We start from the raw sequence: 20,953 nt of genomic DNA, 5'->3' as shown, positions 1-20,953 counted from the left end.
CCGGCACAGCCCTGGGCCTGGTGCGCCATCCTCAGCACCCGCGGGGCGGCCTCAGCTCCCAGCAGCTGCCCCCCCCGGGGGGGGGGGGAGCAGGGGGCTGGCGGGCAAGCTCGGAGCCCCTCGCCCTCGGCTTCAGCCTCAGCCTCCTCCTCCTCCCGGCGGGCAGGCACCCTCCTGCAGCGCCGGGCGAGGAGGGGACGGGGAGGGACGCTGCGGGGACGGCAAAGCTCAGCTCTGTGCCCCCCCCCGGCTGCTGCAGCGGGGCAGGGCTGGGGCGCAGGAGCGGAGCACGCCGCAGGCCGGAGCCCAGACCCTCGCTCTGGCTGGGGAACCTTACCTTAGTGACACATCTACACACACGCACGCACTCACACATGCAAAAATAAGTCTGTTTATTCTCTTCAAAGTGATCTAAAGGACCCCGCAGGGCTGGGACGCCTTCTAGCCAGCGCTCCCCCCCCCCCCGCCCCCGGCTGCCTGGATCTCCCCAGCGCTGGGAGCTGTCGGCTGAAGTGCTGCATCGGTCTCAGCGCCTTTCAAACACAACGGAACGGTCAAATAAGAGGAGCTACGAGAAAAGGAGCTGGCGGCGCGAGGGAGGGAGCTCCGCCGAGCAGGGCGCTTGCCCGGGAGGCGCGGGGGGTCTGCCCCCACAGCGGCGGTGCTCGGGAGCCGTGTAGTGGATGTGGCGGTGAAGGCGCAGCCGTCCTGGGGACGGGACGGGATGGACGGGGCAGGGCGGGACGGGACGGGACGGGACGGGACGGGACGGGACGGCGGGTCACTTGCGGCTCAGCAGGGATCCCAGCAGGAGCACTCCGGCCACCGTCGCCCCGGTCAGGAGCCATTTGTTGAAGGTCTCCTGGCCCTTCCTCATCTCCGCAGCAGCATCGTTCCCGTAGAGGTCCACAAACCGCTCCTGGGGGGAGAGGAGAGCAGTGAGCACAGGGAGGGAGAGAAGCGGGGCCACGGCGCCCAGCAGCAAGCAGCAGGACGGTGGGGGCTGCTCCCCCGGGGCCCAGCAGGTGCTCGGGTCGTGCCTGCTCCTCTCTTTTCTCCCTACGGGACAGGGGAGGGAGCACAGCAGGGCAGGAGGGGATGGCCCCTGCCTGCAGCGAGGCTCGCTCACCTCCCAGATCTAGCTGCAGTAACGGTCCCTGAACGCCCTCCCCTCAATCCCAAATCTCACAGGCCTCCTTCGTCTCTGCTAGCCACCCCCCCCCGCCGTGGTAGAGGCCCTCCTGGGGGGCTTCACGCTCTCCTACACGAGGCCGCGAGGGCTGAGACGTCCCACACGTGGTGCACAGGGATCTGCGAGGTGCTCCCAGCACCTGGGGGCTGTGCCGGGGGGGCCCTGCAGAGCCCCACACGGCCGGGATGCTGCTCCCTGGGCGCCTTCCTTCGCACGGCCCGGGGAGGGGACGGCAGGAAGGAGCGGGAGGGCTCCTGCAGGCAGGAAAGTGGCGGTGGGGACAGGGCGGACGGCAGACGCCTGGCGCTTCCCTGCTCTGAATCACGCACACAGGGCAAGGGGGGAAGCACAGGGACCGGTCATGAGAGAAGCCGATGCCAGGAAGGATTCGCAAGAAGAACACCACGAGGGCAGGGCAGGCAGCGCACCACGTGCCCGAGGCTCTCTAAAATTAGCATCGAAGCGCCATCGAAATCCTCGCAGCAGGAGGAAGGCCGGGCCGCAGCCTGCTGCCGAGGTCCGAAGGAGCAGCAGCAGCAGGGCTGGTGCACGGTGCCGGTGCGGGCTCTGCGTTTTGTGCCGGGGTTTTGCGTCACCGCTGCGACGCCGGCCGAGATCCCCAGCCTGCCCCGGGGTGAACACGGGCCGAGCAGCAGCCCGGCCAGGAATGCAGCCGCTCCGGCCCGGCCCGGCCGGCCTCCCCGGCCCCACATCGCCGCCGCCGACGGCAGGAGCCGGGCGGATTGCCACGGTGTCAGCGGGCAGCAAACTCCCGGCCCCTCGCCCGCTCGACAGCAGATGGCCATGGCCTGGACCGCGGGAGAGCAGCGAGCCCGGGTCCGGACCATTCCATGCCTCAGAGCCGGCTCTCAGAGAGCCGCCTGCCCCCACGCAGCCCCGCAGGGTCCCCAGCAGCTCCGTGGTGCCGTGCGGCTTCCCCGCTCCCTCAGGGGACCCTCACGGCCGGAGCCCTGCGGGGCCAAGCTCTGGGAGCGGAGCACGAGGCCGGCTGCTCGCTGCTTCGCGTCCTTCCAACGCGGCCGGGTGGCCCAGGAGGTTTGGTGCTGGTCCCGCACAGAAAGCTCACCCGGCCCTACAGCAAGGGTGTCACGTACACACCTGGCCCCACAGAGCTACGAGGAAAGCCGAACTCCCAGGACCTGGTTAGCCCCCCCCCCCATCACCCCCAGCCACGGGCCGCCCCGAGGATCGCTGCAGGGCCCCGCGGCCAGCACCAGGGCAGGCTGCAGGAGGCCGGGAGCTTCGCTGCCCCCGTTTATCAGAGCCCAGCAGCAGCACCAAGGTTGCAGGGGGCTGGCGCCGGCAGCTCCGGCCTTGGGGAGCTCCTGCAGCTCGAGAGCCGGCAGCTCGGCTTCAGCGGGGCTCCGGCCTCGAGCCGTGTTCCCGGCGAGGTCCCGTGCTCCCTGATAAGCGGACACAGTTCCAGTAAGCCGCCTGCTCTGGGAAAGCAGAGATAAGCCAGGCTGGAGCTGCCTTGATGTCACGCCCTACCACGGCTCCCGGGGCAGGGGCAGCACCCCCGGCTGGGTCCGGAGCTGCCCCAGCACCCGCGGGCGCCCCGATCCCTGCTCTTGAGGCACTTGCACTCCATCCCTCCGGGGAATGCCGCCCCAGTCCCCTGGCTCCCACAGGGGAACCCACCGGACACCCCCGCGTGGCCACGGCTCGCGGGGCACCCCCTCGCCCTGCCACACGCGCGTGCAAGCTCACAGGCGGCGCTGCCCAGCAAGGCGCCCGGCTTGGCTCCCCTCCCCTCCTTGGCCAACGGCCCCAGGTGCCCAGCAGGGCACGAGGCACCTCGGCAGGGGCCGACGAGTTTCGGGACCTGCCAGGAAACGTCCTCCAGCACCTCACGGCCTCCCTGGCTGCCCTCCACCTCCCGCAGGCGCTGCTCGACCGTGACGACGCCAGCAGGGCCACGGGGCAGCGACAACGGGGCCCCTTCCTCGCTCGCTCGCGGGCAGGCTGCTGCCCAGAGCCTCGCGCCGGGGCACAGAAGCTGCCCCGGGGGGTGGCAGAAGGCCGCCGCACTCCCCGTGGAGCCGTTGCGTTGCAGCCCGGCCCCGTTGCTGGGGCGCAGGCAGCCGCGGAGCGCGGCCACGCAGTCACGCAGAGGTGACGGCCGCAGGGCCGGGTGAGGCTCCTGCCCGCTGCCGCCCGCTCTGCTCCCACCGCTCCAGGAGGGAGGCCACAGAAACAACCAGCGCCGCGCTGCGGGAGGCGAGCCCAAAGCCAAGGCGGGGGGGGGGGGGCGGTATTTTGAATTAGGGCACGGGGAATCCCTCTGCTGCCAGGTGGTGACGGAGCGTGGCGAGAGGCAGCTGACAGCGGGCCGGCGGGGACGGAGGGCTGGGGGAGCCGGGACACGAGGCACGGGCTCGCCCCCGGCGGAGCAGCTCCACACCGCAGCGCGGCCCCGCGCTGGGGGCTCCCAGGCAGGGCCCCCACAGCACCCGATGCCGTGGCCGTGCTCAGGGCGGAGGAAGGATGCCGTGCCCATCGAGATCAACGTTCTCCCTGCAAAAAGCCCCCTCGCTCCCTGCTCCCCGGGGCCTGCCCGACCGAGCCGAGGGCCGGGCACCCGCCTGTCCCCGCTCCGCAGGCTCCTCCCGAGGCGCGGCCGGAGCCGCGCAGGCGTCGGCGGCTCCTGGGCAGTGCTGCCAGCAGGGAACAGAGCCCAGGAGCATCCCCTGCGGAGCCCAGGGGCGTCCCCTGCTCCAGACGCACCCGAGACACAGAGTTTTGCTCCTAGAGGGGGAGGGAGCGGGGTGGGCAGGGGAAGGTCACCTTGCCCGTACCTCCACCTGCGCCTGGAGGGCTGTGCCGGGGTCAAACAGCCCCGCTCCTGCCAGACCCTTCCCAAGCGCCCCCATCCCTCCCACAGGGCTGAGGTTTCTGGAGGGGGCAACGCCTCCCCCGGGGCTCCTCAGCAGCACGGAGCACGCGGAGTTGAGCGGGGGGGTCCCCGGAGGAGAGCAGGGGCTCCCCGGCACCCAGCGCCTCCGCCCGGGGTCCCGCGGTGGGGTGGGCACCAGGAGAGGGGCCGGGGCGGCTGGGGGGGGGGGGGGCAGCACCTCGTCCCTCCGCGCTACCTCTTCTTCGGTACGTGCCCCGGAGCTTGGGGAAAGGCGGTTCCAAGAAGCGCGTTCGGAGCCTCTGTTTCTAAGAAAAGTAAGCGTTTGCTGAACGAGAGATAAACGCAGGCGGTGGACCGGGAGCTATCGGGTGCCACAGGTGGAGAGGAGCGGGGCAGGAGCCGAGGGAGGGAGGGAGGGAGCCCCTCTCCTTCCCTGGGGAGGGAGCAGCCCTGCAGGGAGCCGTCCCGGAGCGGGGCCCCCACGAGCACGATCCCAGGTGTGGCCCCTGGGAGCGGGCAGCCAGGCCTGGGGTGGGTTGGAGGTTAGGGGAGGCAGCTTGCCGGTTCCCACAGCGCCCGGCGTGCAGCACGCCGAGTACCGATTCCGCCCGTTCTGCCCCGTTCTGCCCCGTCTTCGGGGCTCCCAGGCTTGCCCGGGCACGTCCAGATATTTCTGGCCTCCCCCGGTCACCTTTATCTGGGAGGAAATATTTGGAATTCCTGAGTCGCTCCGAAGGAGGGCTATGGTAGCAACAGCACGTCGGTGTCTCCATCGCCCCGGGGCCGCCCCCGCCCCAGAGGACAGGCTGTTCTGCCACCGCTCCCAGCCCCGTCACATCCCCTCCCCGCCCGCTGACGGACCGAGAGGAGGGTGCCCTGGCGAGGCGAGGAGGAAGCGGCAGGAGGCTGCGCCTACCCAGAGGCCGAGCCCCGGCGGCGCCTCTCCCCGCCCGGCGCCGGGGGCAGGACACGAGGTTTCCTCGCCGCAGCCCCAAGGCTGGGGGCTCCTGCTCCGGGCACCCCCCGGGGCCCTCCCAAGCCCCGACCCTGCGTGCCAGCAGCCCCGGGGCTGCCAGGACCCATCCCGTCACCCGCCCGCCTCGGCCTGCAGCCCCTGCCAGGGGAGCGGCAGCCCGGTGCGCGCCGAGCGGCCGCCTCGCGGCACGCCGAGGGCCGACCCGAGGCGTCTCGGGGTGGCTCGCCGTCTCGGGGGGATGAGAGCAAGGTCAAGCGGCCGCGAGGTCCGGCTGCAGACGGCGCCTCGTGGCCCGGCCTGAAAGCGGGAAGGGGAAGAGCCAACGTTTGAGCCCCCTGCCCCGGGCCAGCCGCCTCCGCTCAGCGGCACCGCCTGGACCCCGGCCGAGCCGCCGCATCCCGCTCGGGGCAGGCGGAGCAGAGCGGGTTCCTCTTTCACGATAAGCTGCGAGGCTTTGGGAAAGAGGATTCAGTGAGTGACGCCGGGCCCCGAGGCAGGTGACGGGAGCAGATGCGAGCAGCTAATCCCCATCTGCTCTCCCGACAGGCAGCTGGGGGGCGGCAGCGGTTTGGGCACCCCGGGTGTCCCTCGCGCGGGAGGCACCGGGGCGCCGGCACGAGGCTCGGGAGGCCAGCAGAGATGAGCGGGGCTCTGCCTACGGCCTGCTCACCGCGAGCCAGGGACGTGTGTGCGGGGAGGAGAGCAGACCCTGCTGCCGAGCGCCCCGGCCCCACGCCACCTCCGCCACCTGCGCGCCGCTCGGGGAGCGCGCTGTCCTCCGGGAGCGAGCGCCTTTGGAGACAAGGCACCCACGCAAGCAGCTCGGCACGTACGAAAGGCTTTCGCTTCCCACCCCAGAATCTTGTCGCGCTCCACCAGAAAAAGGAGCCGGCTCCCCAGAGCCTCCCTGGGGACAAGGCCGTGCCGTTCCCAGACGTGCGGCGGGGTTACGTGGCCTGCCCGCAGCGTGAGCCACAGCACCTGGCTCCCCGTCCACGCGTCCTCGTCACGAGGCGATGTCTCACTCGAAAACAAAGCTCGCCGTTCCCGGTTTACCTGAGCTGTGAGTACAGCTGTGTCACAGCTGAGAGGCCCAACACCACCACCGGCCGGGAGCAGAGTCATCAGGACAGGCAGGCAGGCGTTTGTTGGGGAGCTGCGGGGCCGGGTGCTGCGCCGGGAGGGGGAGGCACGCAGAAAGCCCGGCAGCAGCCCAGCGCCGAGCAGAACAAAGCCGCGCGCCGGCAGCAGCCTGTTCCCGGGGCCCCTGCGGGCTGCCAGCTCCCCACACGGCGCTGGCATGTGCAAACCTGCAGGTGAAGGAAGCGCGGGGTCGGGGAGGGGGGGAAAAGGCAGAGCCGAGAGCTTTCAGAAGAACTGAAAACACGAGCGCTGCCAAAGGCTGCTGCTGGGATCCCGTGCCCACGGCTCGGCGGGTCCCCGCGCAGCTCCGAATCGCCCCCCGTGCCCTGCTCCCCCCGGGAGCACAACCCCGGGCTGCTGCGCGTGTGGGTGGCCCTGACCCCGCGGGGTCTCAAGCCAGGACCCTCGGGAGGGCAGCAGCGACAGCCCTGAGAGCCTGGGGCCCTGCGGCTGGAGCTCAGCGGGAGCCCCGACCCAGGCTCACCTCGCCGAGGAGCTGTGCCGTCCGGGGCAGGGACCCGCGCCGCTCTCCGAGCTTCTGCAGCCCCCGGCTTCGGTGCTGAGGCCGTGCTGGTCCCTGCCAGCGGCCCTGGGCAGGCTGGGGACGGGACGCGGGGCCATCGGGATGGCAGATGGGGCCATCGGGGCGGGGAAGGGGCGGCGGGGACCCGCAGCTCCACAGCTGGATGCTGCAGGGACCCAGCTCTGTTACGCTAACGGGGACCGGCGGGGAGGCAGCGGCACATCCCCGTGACAAAGGCCGGGCCTGCCTCACCCCGGCTCTGCTCCCCTGGGTGCTGCCGCTGCCCAGGCACAACCTGCCTCTCCCGGATGCGGCCGTAAGCTCCAAAGGGGTCGTTAAACTCCAAAGGGGTCATTAAACAGGCCCGTCCCTGCCTCTCCCCCCTGCCCGGCCCCACACCGAGCTGCCCCGGGGTTAGCCCGCAGCCTGACAAACCCCGCAGGGCTGCGGCGTACGTGAGGGCTGCAGCCACCTCCTTGCAGCCCGGAAACCCTCGCCAGCAGGGCAGCCTCTTGTCACCCCTGCTCCATCAGCAGCTCCGGGGAGCCTGCGAGAAGCCCGCACCGTTCAGCACCATTTCAGCGCTCTCCAAACGCACGGAAGGGGCTCGGAAGGCAGCTGTGGCCCCTCTCCCTGCCCCCGGAGACTGCTGCGCGCAGCAAGAGGCGGGGAGAGGGGAACCGCGCTGCTTCCCAAACCTGCTGAAACATTCGTGGGTACCGAGGCAGGAGACGGCGCGAAGCACGGATCTGCTTGCGGCCGGCTTTCGTCAGAGCCGCTCCCAGAACCGGGCCGGGGGCTCCCAGAAGTGCCGCAGCCCAGGCCCGCACCGGGTCCCCCACCAGGGACCGCGGCCGGCGGCGAGCTCCCGGCACAAAGGCGCAGCCCCGAGCGCGTGGGCAGAGCCGGGTCCGCTCGAGGGATTAGCACCTGCTGGGAACGGGATCGTTTTCCGAAGGGCATTAAGGGGAAGAGGCCGAGGAAAGACGGTCTCTCTGATGCTTCTCCCCAGCGGACAGATGGTGTCTGAGCCCCCGCGGGCGGCGCGGCCCGCCTGCCTTTTGTGCGGGGGGCGCGCTCGGCGGGGGCAGGGGAAGCTCTCGCTGCAATTTCACGGTCGTCGGCCGCCTGCGCCGCCGGGAGCCCGAGCGGTCCCGAGACCTCCGCGGGGTCCTGCAGCGCCCTGGGAGCAAAGCTCCCTTCCGCCTCGTCACTGCTCCTCCCGAACGTCGCAGCACCTGTGTAGGCACGGGGAAACCTGCGCCGAGGGGGCGATGCTCTGCGCTCACACGTGCCCGGGCGCACAGCCACGCTCCTAGGCAGGGCTGAGCGTGGCCCCCACAGCCCTCAGCCTTTAACCGCACCGAGCCCTACTCCAAAGCACCTCCCGGGGCACGGCAGGCGTTACCGGACCTCTTCTGAGCAGGGCAGGGAGCAGGATTGCTCCCCTGACGAGCAGGGCCAGGAGCGGGATCGCTCCCTGGGGCGTCGGGTCCCCGGTTCTCTGCCTCGGGAGCCGCCCGTCCCCAGCACCCCGGCGAGCGCCGACCAAGGCCCCCACTCCCCGCTTCGGCCCCGGAGCCTCGCCAGGCTGCAGCAATTTACACGGCCCTTGAATGAAAAAGGGGAAAGGGCGGAGGGGCAGGAAGGGGAGGAAGATGTGCTCATTCCGTTTTCACTTCCCGTCAGCCCACGTGAAATCTCAAATGGTTCTGGCCCTGAAGTCACTGGTAGCCAAATCCTTGCTGACTCGAGGGGAAGGAGGAGAGGAGGGAGCTGACGCAGCAAATGGCTCGGAGCAGCGCAGCAGGAGAAGGGGACTTTGTGTTCTGCTCTGGGCTCCTCCGTCCGTGCTGCCGCGTGAAATAATCACCGGCTGGTGCACTGGCAGCTTCTAAATGAGGTCGGTTGCTCTAATAAAAGACATCAGCTCTGCGGCGAGCGTAACACGCTCGTGAGCCGCAGCATTACGGGACGGAAGCGCTTACGGCGCTGCTGCGGTCGCTGACTTAGAGGCAGCACCCCCTCATTTTCTCAACACCCAACTCAGGCATCGCCCAGGAACTGCCCCGGGCCACCCCCCACTTCCCGGTCCCGGCCCAGGCCGCGAGCCAGCTGGCCACGAGTGGCACGTGCAGCAGCCGCACACGGCGCTCGTAGGGCCCCAGCCTTCGGCAGCCCAAGCCGTGAGAGAAGCCCAGCGACGTGCAGCTGGGACCAGCATCGCCTCGGAGAACGAACGAAACGCAGCGCTAGCTGCGTACGGACCAGACCAGGGCAGCCTCGTGGCCATCCACGGAGCCCTCTGCCCTCCAGAGGGGGGAGAAATCCCCCAAATCCCTCCGTTCTCCTTCGGAGAGCAGCCACCAGCTCGACGCCAGCTCCAGCGGCTGCCTCCACGTGGGCACGCGGCCCTGCAGCACCCCCTGCCTCGGCCCTGCAAGGCTCTCGGAGCCCCCGCGTGCTGCCAAGTGGCCCCACTTCGGAGTTTTTGGGAGCACGGGGCCGGCAGCAGCCAGTGGGACCCCACCCCGGGTCAGGCAGCCCAGGGCGCGGGGGGAGCCCGCCCGCCCGCCCTCCCTGCCCCAGGGCTCCTCGTCCCAGGGGCGACCTCCGCGAGCTGCTGCCAGCAGCCTGCCGCTAATTGGATCTGCTTGAAGCAGGGGCTGCGTCCGCAGGCACAGCCGAGGCGCAGGCTTGAGCAGGAAGGAGGGTAAGGCGACGAGCTCGAGCAGCTCTCCCCGGGGGAATCGCACGGCCCCCCGAAACTTCGCCCTGCTCAAAACGCAGCTGGATCGCCCTGCCGCAGGCACGCCGGGCAAACGGCTGCCGGGACAGCGACCAGCACGGCTCCTGCTGCAGAGCCGACACAAGATTCAACCCCCCGCTCCCCCAGCTCCCCTCGGCAGGGCATGGCACGGCCTTCCCGCGGTCCCAGCGGCCGCGGGGAGCTCTCTGCTTAATGCTCCGCATCGCGTCCGCTCCTCCCGCCCCGGCCGCCCCGCAGGCAGGCAGCTGAGCGCGCTGGGTGTCCCTTACAGAGGTCCTGGGAGACGGCGCGGGGCCGGTACACGGGAGCACGTGTCCGAGGGGATGGTGCTGGAGGGGTGCGGGCTGCACCGAGGGGCTGCACGTCGGGCGTTCGCGCCTGGAGGCAGTCCTTCCCGGCACCGCTCGGCCCCCGCGTCTTTATTTTTATTTGCTGGCTAAATTAAACACGAGGATGAAATAAGCAAAATACCTAAAAATAAATAAAAACGAGCGCTTTGACAGCGCAACTAGGTCACGGCTCCCCAGCACGCGAGCCGCGGCTCAGCCTCCTGGGTTCAAAACTGAACATCGCTCTTAAAACGCCGCCTCCCGAAACCCACACCTGCTCCCCGTAACCCCAGCTGGAGCCATCTGCTAACGGCTCTGCCTCCGCCAGCCCCCCGTGCCCTCGCCCCGTGCCGCGGAGCGTGACCCCTCTCCCCGGCCGAGCGCTCCCACCAACCCCCCGGGGCCACCCCGCAGCCCCCCGGAGGGGAAGCTCTCACGCGTGGCTACGAGTGCGTCCCCAAACCCCAGTCCTGGGCATCCCCAGGGCGTTCGGCAGCACGGCCTCGGAGCTCCTGCAGCAGCAGGCGCCTCTCCGCAGGGCCCCCCAGGTGGGGACGGCGAGGAGGAGCTGGGTTTCCCCCGTCCAAGGCCGGAGCAGCCGGCCAAGGAGTGCCCCGGCACAGAGGGACACCGCTTCCCTTTCATGCCTCTGTTATCAGTCGTCTTTAGTCACCGGGAACAACGGCGTCTGAGGGTGACATCCCTCCGGGAGGGAGGAGACCACGGCCCGGAGCAGGGAGCGGGGAGCGGGGCGCGGGGCGCGTGCCTTCGCCCTGAGTCAGCCGGGAGGGAATCGCCCTCGCCCGCTGCGGGGTCAGCAGGCAGAGAGCCGCCTCCCCCTGCCCCTTCCGACCCCTACAGTTCTGTGATTCCCTGATTCCCTGATTCCCTCCCCCGTCAGAAAGCACCGCCGGTCCCCTGGCTCCGTGCTCAGCCGGCCCGCTGCGCTCCCACAGCCGAGACCCATCCCTCCCCTCCTCCCGGCTCCTCCCGGGACTGCTCCGGCTCGCAGCTGGTGGGATAAAGAGCGGCTGGGGACACGCTCCTCGCGCTGGGGACCGCACTGCCGGCCTCCAGCAGCTTGGTAAAAAAACCGAGGAGCGGAGGCCTCCAAGCATCGACCAGGCGAACGCCGGGCGCGGGCGGGCTGCGCGCGTATCACCGCACGCACACGCAGGAGCCGCGCGGCCTTTTCACCCAGACACCAGCGCCCAGACACAGAAAGCTGCAGCTCCGCAGGGCCAAGAGCCCGCTGCTGCCGCCCCCCCGCTCCCCCTCCGGGACGCCGCTGGCTCCCTTCTGAAGGGGAGCAGGACGAGCAGGATGAACGCCGCCCAGAGCGGCCGGGAAGGCAGAGCGGCGAGAACCAGATCGTTAGGACTTTCACAGGTGTCTTTTAAGCACCGCGGCTCTTGGGATTAAAGCATCTCGGGGTGCTTTACGAGCCCCGGTTCCCACAGCCTCCCCTGGGAGGGGGAGGAAACGCCCCCCCCGCCCCCCCCAGCGCTCGGGGTCACAGCCAGCGCCAGCCCCAGAGCTCAGCGCTGCCTCCCGGCAGCTCTAATGGCAGACCCGAGGAGCCCGAGCGAAGCCCACCACGCGCCCCCAGGGGCAGCGGGGAAAGCAGCCCGGGCCCTGCCGAAGGAGAAGCAAGCGAAGGGGGCGAGAGGCAGAGCTCTGGAAAGGCGTCCTTCCAGCCCCCGTGGCCTAGCGGCAGGAACGCTGCCGCGGCCGGGCAGGAAGCGGCCGTGGAAGTCATTCCAATGGCATTTCCTGGAGGGCTGCGGAAAAGCCTCCCGGTTCCCAGCCAGCTTGAGGAGCTGCCAGCAATCCGCAGGGACCTCCAGCAGCCGCTGGGGACGCCGGGGCGCACCGGGCTGTCCTCCCCCCCCGGGCAGCCGGTAACGGGGCGAGGGACACGGGCAGAGCGCTTTGCCACCCCAAGGCGGGTGACGGCAACGGGGGCACGGTCCCAGCAGCAAGGGGTCCGGACCGTGAAAATAACCAGGGGACAAAGCGGAAAGCAAAGAGCATCTCCGGCTGCCCCCAGTCCCCTCCCGCAGCCAGTTTCGCCAGGCGCTGGCCGACACAGGGCGCTGACGGCCGGCTGAGAGCTCACGGGGGCGCAGCAGTGCCTGGCCACCCCGAAAGCTGTGTGTGAACACTCGGGCGGCGGCAGGGGAGCAGGGCTTCGGAGGCAGCCGTCAGCCGGAGGCGGCCGCGTCCCCCACGGAGCACAAGGCGCAGCTGAGCCTCCGCCACGCGTGCCGTGCGCGCCTCGTGCCAGGGCCCCTCGCCACGCCTGCGCCCAGCAGCACGATTCAGACCTAGAGGCGCGCAGCCCGACGAGCTCGGGCTGGCGAGGATCTCGGGGCGGGCAGGCTCAGCAGAGCGAGGTGGCTGCAGGGGGAGGCGCGTGCCATTTACCTGGGCAAGCCGCGCAAGGCCAGAAAGCTCTTCTCAAGAGCTGGAGGCTGAAGTCTAGCTCTCAACCTGAAACCATTGAGACGGCTGGAGCCAGAGCGGAGGACGAAATCCCAGCTGCGTTCTGTCATATGACACAGGCTGAGTCATTTCCTACCATTCACGAAAAAAAAATTAAAAAGATACTACAGGGGTTTGCTGTACTGACATCTTCGAAGGGTTTTCCCCAAACAGAACCGCAAGCTTCCAGCTCGCCGCAGAGCAACGCGACACGTCCGTCCCGGCACGCGGGACCACCGGCAGCCTGCGGCTCCCAGGGCCAGCCCTGGGGACGGTCCCTGCCCCTCGGCCAGCCCCGGGGACCCCCTGAGGGGTCCCTGCCCCTCGGCCAGCCCAGACCGCCGGGATTCAGGCCTTGCAGGCTGCCCGCTGGGGTCCTGCACGCTTTCAGTCCTGGCCCGACACAAAGCCTTCGCTCTTCCTCTCTGCAGAGGGGAAAGCCCTCGCCTCTACGTTCACAGACCTGCCCCAAGGCCCCAGAACACCGGCTTTTAGCCCCGCTCTGAAGGCAGACGCAGCCTGGAGGGAAAGGCAGGAGCACACCCGGGGCTGTCACAGCCAGGCGAGGACTCCTGCCCGGTTCCCTTCCTCGAGCACACGACGCACGGGCAGCACACCTCCGCCTGCCACGCGCTCTCCCGTGCACCTTGGGTTTCCGCCTCCTGCGTTCCCTCTCCCTGGGGCTCTCCACACCCCGTGACGCCTCCGGTCGCCGCTGGCCTTCCTGTTTAAAGTTTACAGCCGGTGGGACTCGGTCCAGGTCAAAGTATCCGCCTCCAGAAAGCGTCCTACTTGGTTTTGATAGCTCACGGGGCAGCAGCTCCCTGCAGCCCAGGGCTGATCATGAAACCCCCCTCAGGTTCCTCTCCTCTTCGCTTTCTCGGCGGCAGACTGTGGAGAGAAGGGGAAAGCAAGGCAGGGCCAGACGACACGACAAGATATACCCACGTTAACGCCGCGCCGTGAGATTTACCGCTCCTCCTCCCTCAAAAAACGGTTTCTCCAGTTCTGCCCTCCCCAAAGGCAAGCCGGCGCCCCCACGGCCACGCTGCGCTCTCCTTTGTTCCGCCGGTGCAGGACGAAACCGAGCTTCCTCCGCGTGCCGCCCGGGCGACACCTGCGATGGAGCCGCGCTCCTTCCCCACCACACGCGCCGCCCAGGAGGCGCAGGGCGGCCGCGCTCCCAAACCACGGCTCGTCCCTGCAGCTGGAGTCCCGCGAGAGCCAAGCAGAGCGTCCCCCGGACACGTCACCCCTGCGCCTGGAGCCCCACCGAAAGGAGCGCGGCCGAACGCTGCAGCCGGGCTGTCAGAAAGCAGCAGGTTGGGGGCGCAGGGATTGCAGCAGGCTGGCGGCAGCCACGCCGCCCACCCCGTTTGGATCCAATCCCCCCCCCCCAGCTGCGGCACCCGGCTCCGCTTCGGCCACGGCACGGCCCGGGCAGCGAAGCCAGGAGCCCCGCTCAAGGTCGGGAGCAGGGCTGCTCCCCCGGGAGGGAAGCGCAGCTCACGGAGATCTTCAAAGCCCGAGCGGGTGGGCGGGTCGGCGAGGGAGCAGTCCTGACCCTCCCGCAATCTGCTGAGCAAATGTTTGCTACAAACAATGAATTTAGAGGCAGACGCGTGCGCGCACAAAAAAAATGCGGAGTCTTAACTGCGATAGCTGGTTGGGGGTGGGGAAGGGAGGGAGGAGGTATTGCATTCCCCGCAAGCAGGGACCAGTGATTTTCCACCAGTGATTTAATCTAAATCCCCCCCGAGAGTTCATTTACAAAAAATCGGGTTGCATTATCGCCTAGGTCTCCAGGATACAACCCAGCCCGTCACTAACAGCAACAGCCACGCTCGCTTGGAAACCTCAATTTGATCACTCAATTCCAAGACTAATCTGGGGCTTTAAAAGCCAAAGCCGGAGGGAGGGGGGGGGGGGAAGGAACTCGGCAGCGTTTGGCCAGGGGTTATCTGCGCGACCACAGAGCGCTAATGGGCCAGATCCAGCGGCCGGCGGGTCCCAGGTTAGGAATCGAAACCTCCCGAGGCTGCCTGAGCAGCCCCACCCAGGCAGTGCCCCAGGCCGGCCACATTCCAGGAATTCCTGAGCCCTGGGTGCTCCCGCTCCGCCCTGGGTGCTCCCGGGGGTCCGGCACAGGGAGCTGGGGAGCCCCGAGGGGCTCCTGGGGTTCCCCAACGCCAAAGGGGCGCTCCGGGGCTCCTGCCCCCTCCTCGCAGCGCAGGGGTGGGCTGCAGGGATGAAAGGGGCGGAAAGGCCTCAGCTCCCAGCGCTCGGGGGGCGATTCCCCACCGATTCCCCACCGTTTAGACGCTAACGGCTGACAGCGGGAGCTCCTCCCAGCGGGCACCAGTGACGGTCGCCCCCGCAGGGAACCCCTAAGATGCAGAAGTGGAAGCAGAGAGACAGCTCCCAACACCTGCGGGCCCTAAGCCTCCCGCCGGCAGCCCCGCGCGCAGCCAGAGCAGGCATCTCAGGAACGCTTCCTGGAGAAGCGCTCATCCACCTGAATGCCTCGCTGCCGAAAGCGCTGCGGGGGCAGCCGGGAGCACCGCTCCGAGCCGGGCGAGAAGCAGCTGAGGATGAGGCGGCTCCCGGGCACGGAGCTGTGCCTCGCAACCCCACCGGCTCGGGTGGAGCTGCCCCGGCGCCGCCCCCGGGGACCTGCCGGAGGATTCGCCTCACGGCGACCGCAGCGGAGGAGGAGGAACGTCCCGTCTCCAGAACGCAGAAGCGGCTGTTACCCCAGCAGGCCGCAAGGCCAGCCCCGAGCAGCAGCTCAGGGAGGAGGAGGAGGAGGAAGCGCCGCTCCCCGCTGCTAAATGACACGAGGAACGTGCCGAGAGCAAGGGCTGCCGCTTGAAGAACGAGCTTGGGTGACATGACGTTTCCAAAGGCTCTCGGAAAATGGGTCTCTTACGTAACAGGCAGGGAGAAGGAGGGGAAAAAAGGGTGAGGAAGGACGGATCTGAGCACAAACTCTTTGTTCCATCGCGGCGGGCTGGCGCTCTCGTGGCAGAGCGCTAAGAACACAGAGGGAGAGGCCGCGCACCCATTTATCACCCTGCAAGGCCTCGGGCAGGCGCTAACACAAACACCCCAGGGAGCTGGGTTCGACCAACGCCGCCCGGCCTTGAGCCAGGGGGCCGCAGGGAGCCAACCCCCCCGCGGAGAGCAGCTCTTACCCATCCGCCGTTCTCCTGGATCCAGGGGTCTAGATGGTCGGTCAAGTACGTGGTCATCCACGCCACAATGCGCCCCACCAGTACCCGCATCTCCTTGTCGACGCTCTCCACGCACAGCGCCCCTCCGAAGGAGAAGAAAGCCACGATGCGCCCCCAGTTCACTCCATCGCGGAAGAGTTCGTTCACCACCTGCTCGAAGCTCTGGTACGCCGTGCCGGGGGTGATGTGGAGCTGGGAGGTGAGGTCGCTGAAGGCCCGGCGGTACCTCAGCTCAAACTCGTCCCCCGCTTCTCGCAGCGCCTGCCTCACGGCGGCTGACCGAACGATTTCGTGGACCTCGAGGCTGCTCCGGTGCACGGCGGCGCCGTTCACTACCTGGCTGGCGGGCGGGTGCCAGGACGGGCTCCCGTTGAGCACCCCGTCCGTGCCGGCCTCCGCCGCGAGGTCAGTCCTGTTCTCATCCTCCTCCTCCAGCTGGCTCCAGCTGTAGCCCTTCTGCGACAGCTTGTAGGAAACAAAGTCAATCACCAAGTCCCGGTTGCTGCTGGACATTTTCACACCTGGGCCGCCCTCAATGAGTCCATGGTCCGGAGCACAAGCGGATCAGCCCCCCCGGCAGACTCCTGCCTCCGCGCTCCCTCAGGGTGGCGACAGCATCCGACCTTTGCACGGACAAACGCCGGGGGAAGGAGGCACAGAAACGGTTAACGCTGCAGCCCCCCCCCCGCCCCGCACGCATCAACAGCTTATTATCGCCGCTCAGCTCCCCGCCCAGCCCCAAAGCCGCCCCGATCCCACCGCGGCGCCCCCCCCCTCCCCCGGGGGCCCTCCCCCGGCCCCCGCTCCCCGCAGCCCCGGGGGCTCACCGGCTGCGGGCGGCCGCGGCTGTGCGGGAGCTGCGGGAGGCCCCGGCCCCGCTCCGCCAGTCCCGGAGAGCCGCGGAGGCGGAGGCAGCGCCGCCCCCGGCCCCGCCCGTTAAAGGGCCCGGTTCTTTGCCCCCCCACCCCCCCTTCCCGGGATTGCCCAACGGGCCCGGCGGAAGCCGCCCAACGGCTGCAGCGGCTCGAGCGGGGCGCGGGGCAGCCCCCCCCCCCCCCCCCCCCCCCCCCCCCCCGGTCCCTGTCCCCGTCCCCCTGCCAGGCCCCAAAAGGGCAGCGTCCCTCTGCCCCCGCAAAGGGAAGGGGCAGGGGGAAAGGGGTCAAAGCGTCCCTTAAAAGCCGCAGGTAAGAAGCGGGAGCCTCCCGGGGAGCTCCGGCGCTGCGGCTGCAGGGGGAGGAGGAACGCAGGGGGTTACGGGCCGGGGCCACGCTGCGGGGCTTCCAGCGCAGCCTAAAACGCCTACCTAGCAATAAGGCAGGAACAGAAACAACCCCCGGAAAGGTCTTTTAAACGCTTCCTGCTACTGCGCGCAGACGAAACCGCCGCTGCTGTGGAAATAAGATTTGTAGCGTTATTTAAATTGCCAGAGGTCTCCACAGCCACATTTTGAACGTTCTGCTTCTCAAGCAAAGGCCCCAGCCAGCCCTCCCTCTGCCCACGAAGGCACCAGCTATTTCAGCCACCGACAGGACCCACGCGTGCCCCAGCACCCTCCGTTCCGGGCGTTTATTCTGTGCTCGTTTTTACCGGGAGTCAGCTTCCCCCAGCTCCACTCCCCCCCCCCCCCCCCCGCCTCCCCTCTCGCAGGGATCCCAACCACGGGCAGGACGCGGGCTGCAGGGAGAGCGCGGCGGTGCTGCTGTACTCACCCCCGGAGGAGAGCTGCGGAGAATGAGAGAGTAAAAAAAAAAAAAAAAGAAAAAGAAAAAAGCTCAGGGCTGGCAAATCTCAGCTCGCCTCGGCTCCGGGACCAGCTGCGTTCGAGAGAGTTTGGGTTAGAGCAGCGTGACGCTGCCAGGAGGCGACTCCCGGCCCTCCCACGGCGCTCCCACCCCACCCTCGCCCTTCTCCCGGCCCCTGCCCGCGGCCGCCCACCCTGCTCGGGGCTTCCAGGCGGCTCCGTGCCCCGCTCCGGTGCCCCCCGAGCTCCGCCAAGTCCCGTCAGCCTTCCCCGGGGCCCGGCTTCACGGCGGATCCCCGCGCCGGGACTCGGTTTGTGTCTCCGAGGACGGCTACGACGAGGCGCGGGGGGCTACGAAGGAGCCGGGAGCTGCTCCTCTGCTGGCAGCGGCGCCGTGCGAGGCGCCCGGTGCTTTGTGCGCCGGGCAAACGGCGTCTGCGTGCGGCCTGGGGCCTTGCTGCCCAAACCGGGGCCGTGACTCAGCGCCGGGCACGGCTCGGCCGCGGGTAACGCCCGGTGCGTGGAGCCGGGCGGCTCGGCCCCGGTGCCAGCTGAAAACCGGACGCGGCCGGGCTCCGGCCCCGGGACTCCCGGATTCACCGGGACGAACGAGCCCGGGGTCACCGGGGCCCTGGGGGGAGGGCCAAGCACCGGGGGCAGCAACACCGGGGGGTGAACGGAGGGCCCGGGGCGAGCCCTGGGCACGCGGCGGGGCCGGGCCCGGCCTCGGGAGCGGCTCCGGTGGGCACCGGGCCAGTAACGAGCCGGTGGCACGGGCCCGGGGGGGTAGCGATGGGGACCCCCCGGGGGCTCGGGACTACAACGAGGGGCCCGGGGCTCGGCCTGGCCCGGCCCGGCCCTCTCCGTGCCCCCCCCCCTCCCCCCGCCGTCCCCCCGGTGCCGGGGCGGGGCGGCGAGCACGGGGCCCCCGCACGAGGCCGGCCACTAGTCCCGCCCCCTGCCCACCCCCCCGCAGCCAATCACCCGCCGGGATCGCGCCGCGTGGGCGTGGCCAGCGCCCGGCCGCTCCCATTGGCTGAGCCGCTTGTCGCTCACGGCCCGCCCCGCTCCGCCCCTCACCTCAGCGCTCGCCGGAGGCTCCGGGCCGGTAGCGCCCCCTCCCCCCCCCCCCAGCCCCGCGGGTCGGCCGGCCGGCAGCGACGCGGGGAGCCGCCGGGAGCCCCGCCGGGCCTCGGCCCGCTCAACAGAGCCCGGCCCCGCTCCGCATCACCGCCCAGCGGCCGCCGCGCTCCGGGGGGGTGCGACGGGGCGGGAGGGGGCGGGCGGGGGCGGTGCGCATGCGCGCGGCGGCGCGGGGCCCGGTGCGGAGCAGCGCGCATGCGCCGAAGGGGAGGGGGCGGGAGGGGCGGGGCGGGCGCGGCGCTGCGCAGGCGCGGCGGGGCCGCGGGAGGGCGGGGCGGGAGCGCCCCCTGGTGGCAGCAGGGCCGCGGTGCCGGTGTACCGGGATCCAGCCCCGGCCCTCCCGCAGCCCCGCAGCGCCTCTCCCGTGCCCCACCCCCCGAGCAACCGTTCGGGCCCTAACGTGGCCCGAGGTGGTCCCCGTGCCCCTGACCAGCTGAGGGCCGTGTGGGCCGCAGGCGGCGGGAGGAGGCGGCGTGGCCCTGCGGGTCCTCGACGCCCCGCTGCCTGCTGCGTGGCCTCTGTAGGGCTGCAGCCACGGGTGGGCCCGTGGCTCTGAAGTGCGTGAGGGTTCCGAAGGGGCTCTCCCCGGGGGGCCGGAGGCCTGGCTCGGTTCCTCACAGGCGGGAGGCCTGCGTGCCTTGGCTCGGGAGGCAGTGGGCTGGGTGACAGCAGCTTTCTGCCTCGCTCAGGCGCTCCAACGAGCCGATCGCCTCGTCAAGGATGAGCGGCCGTGGGCAGAGCAGGAGGAAGCGCCGCCAGGCTCCGTAGCGGGAGGCAGGCGGGTGTCTGCCCCGAGCCCGGAGCCGGGCGTTGGGAGATCGCGGCCGTGCAGCCCCGGTACCGGCAGCTGGGGCACTCGGGGCAAGGAGCTGGCTCTGTCCCGGCAGCTCTGCGGGCAGAGCTGGGCTCACAACGGAGCGCCCTGGGTCCTCGGTGCCGCCGGGCGGACGCCCCGGACCCTGCCGAGCCCGCAGGGGGCGGCCGCGGGCCCCGAGCGGGGCCTGGCGGGGAGGCCCGCCCCCAGGCAGCTGATAGGCTGCCTCGGGACATCACTCAAAGCGCCGCCCCTCCGGATTGGTTAAACTCCTCTCTCCCCGTGCATTATGGGGGTTGTAGTTTGCTTCCCGCCTCCTGCCTGCAACGCTGTGCGCTTGGGCCCTGCGCTTCCCGTCACCCTCCGCGCGGCGGGCCGGTACATCCGGGTTCCCCGCGGCCTGGCAGCGGATTGCCCAATCGGCGGACGGCGAGGGCGTGCGGCGGGCGCTGATTGGCTGGTTCGGACGGCCGAGCCCCGTTTGAAATCCGTTAACGGCGGCGGGCGGGGGCGCCGCGCAGGGCGGCCGCGGCGCTGAGGTGAGTGGCGGCTGCGGGGCTCGGCGGGGCCGGGGCCGGGGCCACCTCGGAACCTCGGACCGGGGCTCTCCCAACCTTCCCTTGGCTCTCCCCGCTTCCCGGTACCGGTGCCGTCTCCGGTACCCGTTCACAGGTCGCTGCTCTCTTCTGGCCCCGGGTCCTGGGCCCTGTTCCGAGCTCGGGCCTCGGTAACGCGGCTCCGGCCCCAGCTTCTCCCCCGCCGCCGGCCGTAGCAGGACCGGGAGCGCCCCGGTGGTGCGGGAGGAACGGGGCCGGGAGCCCCGGTGCGCGCCGTTCCGGCCGCGGTCCGGCCCGGTGGTTGCCCGTGGGGTCCTGGAGCTGGGCCTGTGGAGTCGAAGCCAGCCCTGGGACCGTGGACGGAGGTCTGGGGCGGGCGACTCCCGGCGGGCCGGGGCTTCGCGGCGGGCCGGGCTGCGGGGAGCCGGCCCCGTGCTCCTACCGAGCGCCCCGAGGACGGAAGGGACGGAGGAAGGTACCCGGGGGAACGGCAAGGCCGCCGGGCTCACCGGTGCTACACGGCGCTTGGCTGAACGAGAGGAGCGCTGGTCTCGGTAATAACGAGCCGAGGCTGCACCAGCTCCAAGCAGCCCGCGGTGCCCCCCGCGGCCGTTCTTAGCCCCCGCCATCCCCGCGCCTCCCGGAGCTCGGTGCGCTCGGCGAGGTGTCGGGGCCGTTTGTTCCGGGCTGGCAGCTCTGGGGGCCGCTCCGCAGGACAAAGGCCGCTCGTGGGGGGCTGCGCCGCAGGCACCTCGCTCCTCACCTCGCTCCTCGTCTGGCGTAGGAAAACGCTGGCGGGTCGGGGTGGTGCGGGGAGCTCTGCGTGCTCCTCTCTTGCCTGGCCGTAGGCAGTCTGCCAGCCTGGGTTTGGGCATCGCACGGTGGGGTGGGAGCTTTGCTGCGTCTCAGGTGATGAATTAGCATCGGTTCTGCGCTGCAGAAGCTTGTGTTTGAGCACTGGGAGAGGAGAACCAGAGAAGAAAGAGAAGCTGCGGACGCAGAATGGTTACAGGCGTTCGCTTAACCCCAGCGGGGGAAAAAGCGAGGATGCCGCTGGCGTCGTGCGGGAGAAGCTCACGGGGCAGCTTCGGGGTGGGACAGCTTCTATGAGGCTTCGGCAGGGCCGTGTCTCTGGAGAGGCAGCCTGCAGCCCTTCATAGCAGTCCTCTT

At 70.1% G+C, this 20,953-nt stretch overlaps 2 protein-coding genes across 8 annotated transcripts in view; one reads left to right on the top strand and one right to left on the bottom strand.

The window, feature by feature from the left end:
• Positions 1-372: 372 nt before the first annotated feature.
• On the bottom strand, positions 373-17,613 carry BCL2L1 (BCL2 like 1). Of its 3 annotated transcripts, XM_035567065.2 has the most exons (5): positions 17,464-17,613; positions 17,238-17,342; positions 16,832-16,916; positions 15,490-16,151; positions 373-919 (listed from the first exon to the last, which is right to left on the bottom strand). In XM_035567065.2, exons 4-5 carry the CDS (start codon positions 16,039-16,041, stop codon positions 782-784), a joined length of 690 nt encoding a protein of 229 aa, XP_035422958.1. In that variant the 5' UTR covers positions 16,042-16,151; positions 16,832-16,916; positions 17,238-17,342; positions 17,464-17,613; the 3' UTR covers positions 373-781. The 3 variants fall into 3 exon arrangements, with proteins under 3 accessions (XP_035422958.1, XP_035422959.1, XP_050569894.1); XM_035567066.2 differs by lacking the exon at positions 17,238-17,342 and having other exon boundaries at positions 377-919; positions 17,464-17,602; XM_050713937.1 differs by lacking the exons at positions 16,832-16,916; positions 17,238-17,342; positions 17,464-17,613 and adding an exon at positions 16,356-16,472 and having other exon boundaries at positions 377-919.
• The window catches only part of TPX2 (TPX2 microtubule nucleation factor), an 18,004-nt gene continuing 14,499 nt past the window's right edge, over positions 17,449-20,953 (top strand). The window contains exon 1 of one of the 5 annotated variants that reach the window (XM_035567064.2): positions 17,449-17,580. The gene's annotated coding sequence lies outside the window, so the exon portion shown is untranslated. Of the gene's footprint in view, positions 17,581-19,517; positions 19,899-20,953 lie in introns of those variants that run through there. The other 4 variants (XM_035567061.2, XM_035567063.2, XM_035567060.2 and 1 more) reach the window with 4 other exon arrangements.

The sequence above is a fragment of the Cygnus atratus genome, chromosome 16, assembly GCF_013377495.2.
Source record: "Cygnus atratus isolate AKBS03 ecotype Queensland, Australia chromosome 16, CAtr_DNAZoo_HiC_assembly, whole genome shotgun sequence".
Taxonomy (NCBI): domain Eukaryota; kingdom Metazoa; phylum Chordata; class Aves; order Anseriformes; family Anatidae; genus Cygnus; species Cygnus atratus.
Note: the sequence above shows the minus strand (reverse complement) of the source record. Positions and strands in the feature narration are given on the sequence as shown.